Genomic DNA, 1,885 nt, shown 5'->3' on the forward strand with positions numbered 1-1,885 from the left:
CTATTAATCTTGTCTGTCAGTTGTTTTCCACTCATTGTTTATTATTGGCAATTCTTATGTTACAGGAGATCATGGAGGAGACAGTGAGTCTGAACTCAACTCTGCTCTCTTCATCTACTCCGGCTCTCCCCTGTATAACACTACCAAACCTATTACGAAAGTACGCCAGATTGACTTTGTCCCCACTCTAGCTACTTTACTAGGAGCCCCCATCCCTTTCTCTAACCTAGGCACCACCATACTCAATGTTCTACCTGCCAATGAACAAACCATTCTGTCCCTGTGGACAAACGTGGAACAAATCACCTACTACATCAAGTACTACACGGGACACAATAAGCAATTCTCCAGTGAGAAACTGACGAACATTCTCACCAACTATACCAACCTGCGAAACAAATTCAAACAGTTGAAGAATTCACAGGAGCAAGAGGAGTTCATTGCGCAGGCGCAGGACTATCTCGAATATGTGCGCACCATGTGTGCTAACCTGTGGACCAAGTTTGATGCATTCTCCATGTCCCGGGGTCTCCTGCTCATGTTCCTCTCCTTGTTCTTTATATTTCTCATCATAGATGGTATCCCCGGGGATATTCTCCTTGATATTTTCTTCGAACACTTCATGTATTCCTTCAAGCTTGTCGTGGTCACCAATAGTTCTCTCATATTTCTCTACTATCACAAGTTCATAGAGGAGGTAGAGCTTCTCATATACTTCATGAGTACCATCGTCTGTATCTTCTTCCTCGCGACCATTATTATACAGAACTGGGCGCACATTGCCACACACTGGCATCAGAACAACCAAGCCAAGACCTGGCACAATGTGCTCATCCGATTCTTCATGTTGTTCTCTATCTCTGGTCTATTCTCTAACAGTTACATTGTGGAGGAGTCCAGTGTGTTCTCATTTCTTCTCATCAGCGTTGTATTCACCAATGTTCTCTACTTCAAAGTTGAACCTCTCAAACGATTCAGCTCCAACTTGACTCTCAATTGTAAGAAGTCTACATTGGATAAACTCAAGAGTCTGATGTCTTCTGTCAAGTTTAAGGTGTGTCTCATAGCACTAATAGTCGTGTTGCTGATACGAGGTTCTACCTTGTACTGGCGATGTAGAGAAGAACAACAGAACTGTATCCAATACAAGTTACAAGGTAGTACTCAGCAGTGCCTCATCTCTGCCGTGTTCCTATCCCTCTTCATTATCGTCGCTAGGAATTACCTTCGTGATACCGGTAACCTCACGGGCTACTCGTTCAATATCTTCTTCTCCAAGTATGCCCCTAGTATCTGTATTGTCTGCCTTGGTGCCTTCTGGATACTCAACTCCCTCCCGTCTGAGATGAAGGTGGTGTTTGTACCGAAACAAATCAACCATCTCCCTATCGTGATCTTGGGTACTACACTACTCATGATTGTCACATTCTATGTACAACCACTGAGTGTTTACTACGCGAGGAATACAAGTGATGTGTCTACACTGGAAGCTTCCAACTACAATGTCAACCTTATTATCCCCACTATCTTCCATCAGCTCAGGGAGTTCATGCTCAAGAAGAACGACAATGTACGAGGATACCCGATTGTGTTCGGCCTGGCTTCGTCCTATAGTGCCTCATTCATCAATGTCATGGTAGCATTCACTATTCTGGCATCTCTAGTGTTGGGAGAAATGTTAGCAACCTCTGTCATCCTGATGGTATCCTGCCTCCTGTGTATATGTATTCTCAACGCTATTATACGTCAACAGCAGATAGTACTCACAAGTAAGTTGAATTGATTGATGTTTCAAACTAGAAAATGGTAGTTCTAAGGCAAGTAGATGTATGAACCAGAAACAGGCAGGGCAACTGCATCAACCAGTAATTTGCCCTCTTAACAG

General features: G+C 43.4%; 1 protein-coding gene across 1 annotated transcript; it reads left to right on the plus strand.

Annotated features, from left to right (window-relative positions):
- Positions 1-19: 19 nt before the first annotated feature.
- Positions 20-1,769, plus strand: LOC103522711 (GPI ethanolamine phosphate transferase 3; the record flags this gene model as incomplete). Its single annotated transcript, XM_008487806.2, has 1 exon — positions 20-1,769. A coding segment is annotated over one exon (1,750 nt), but the record flags the coding sequence as incomplete, so codon positions are not given.
- Between the last annotated feature and the right edge of the window lie 116 nt (positions 1,770-1,885).

This window comes from Diaphorina citri, unplaced genomic scaffold, assembly GCF_000475195.1.
Source record: "Diaphorina citri unplaced genomic scaffold, Diaci psyllid genome assembly version 1.1 scaffold10572, whole genome shotgun sequence".
Taxonomy (NCBI): Eukaryota; Metazoa; Arthropoda; class Insecta; order Hemiptera; family Psyllidae; genus Diaphorina; species Diaphorina citri.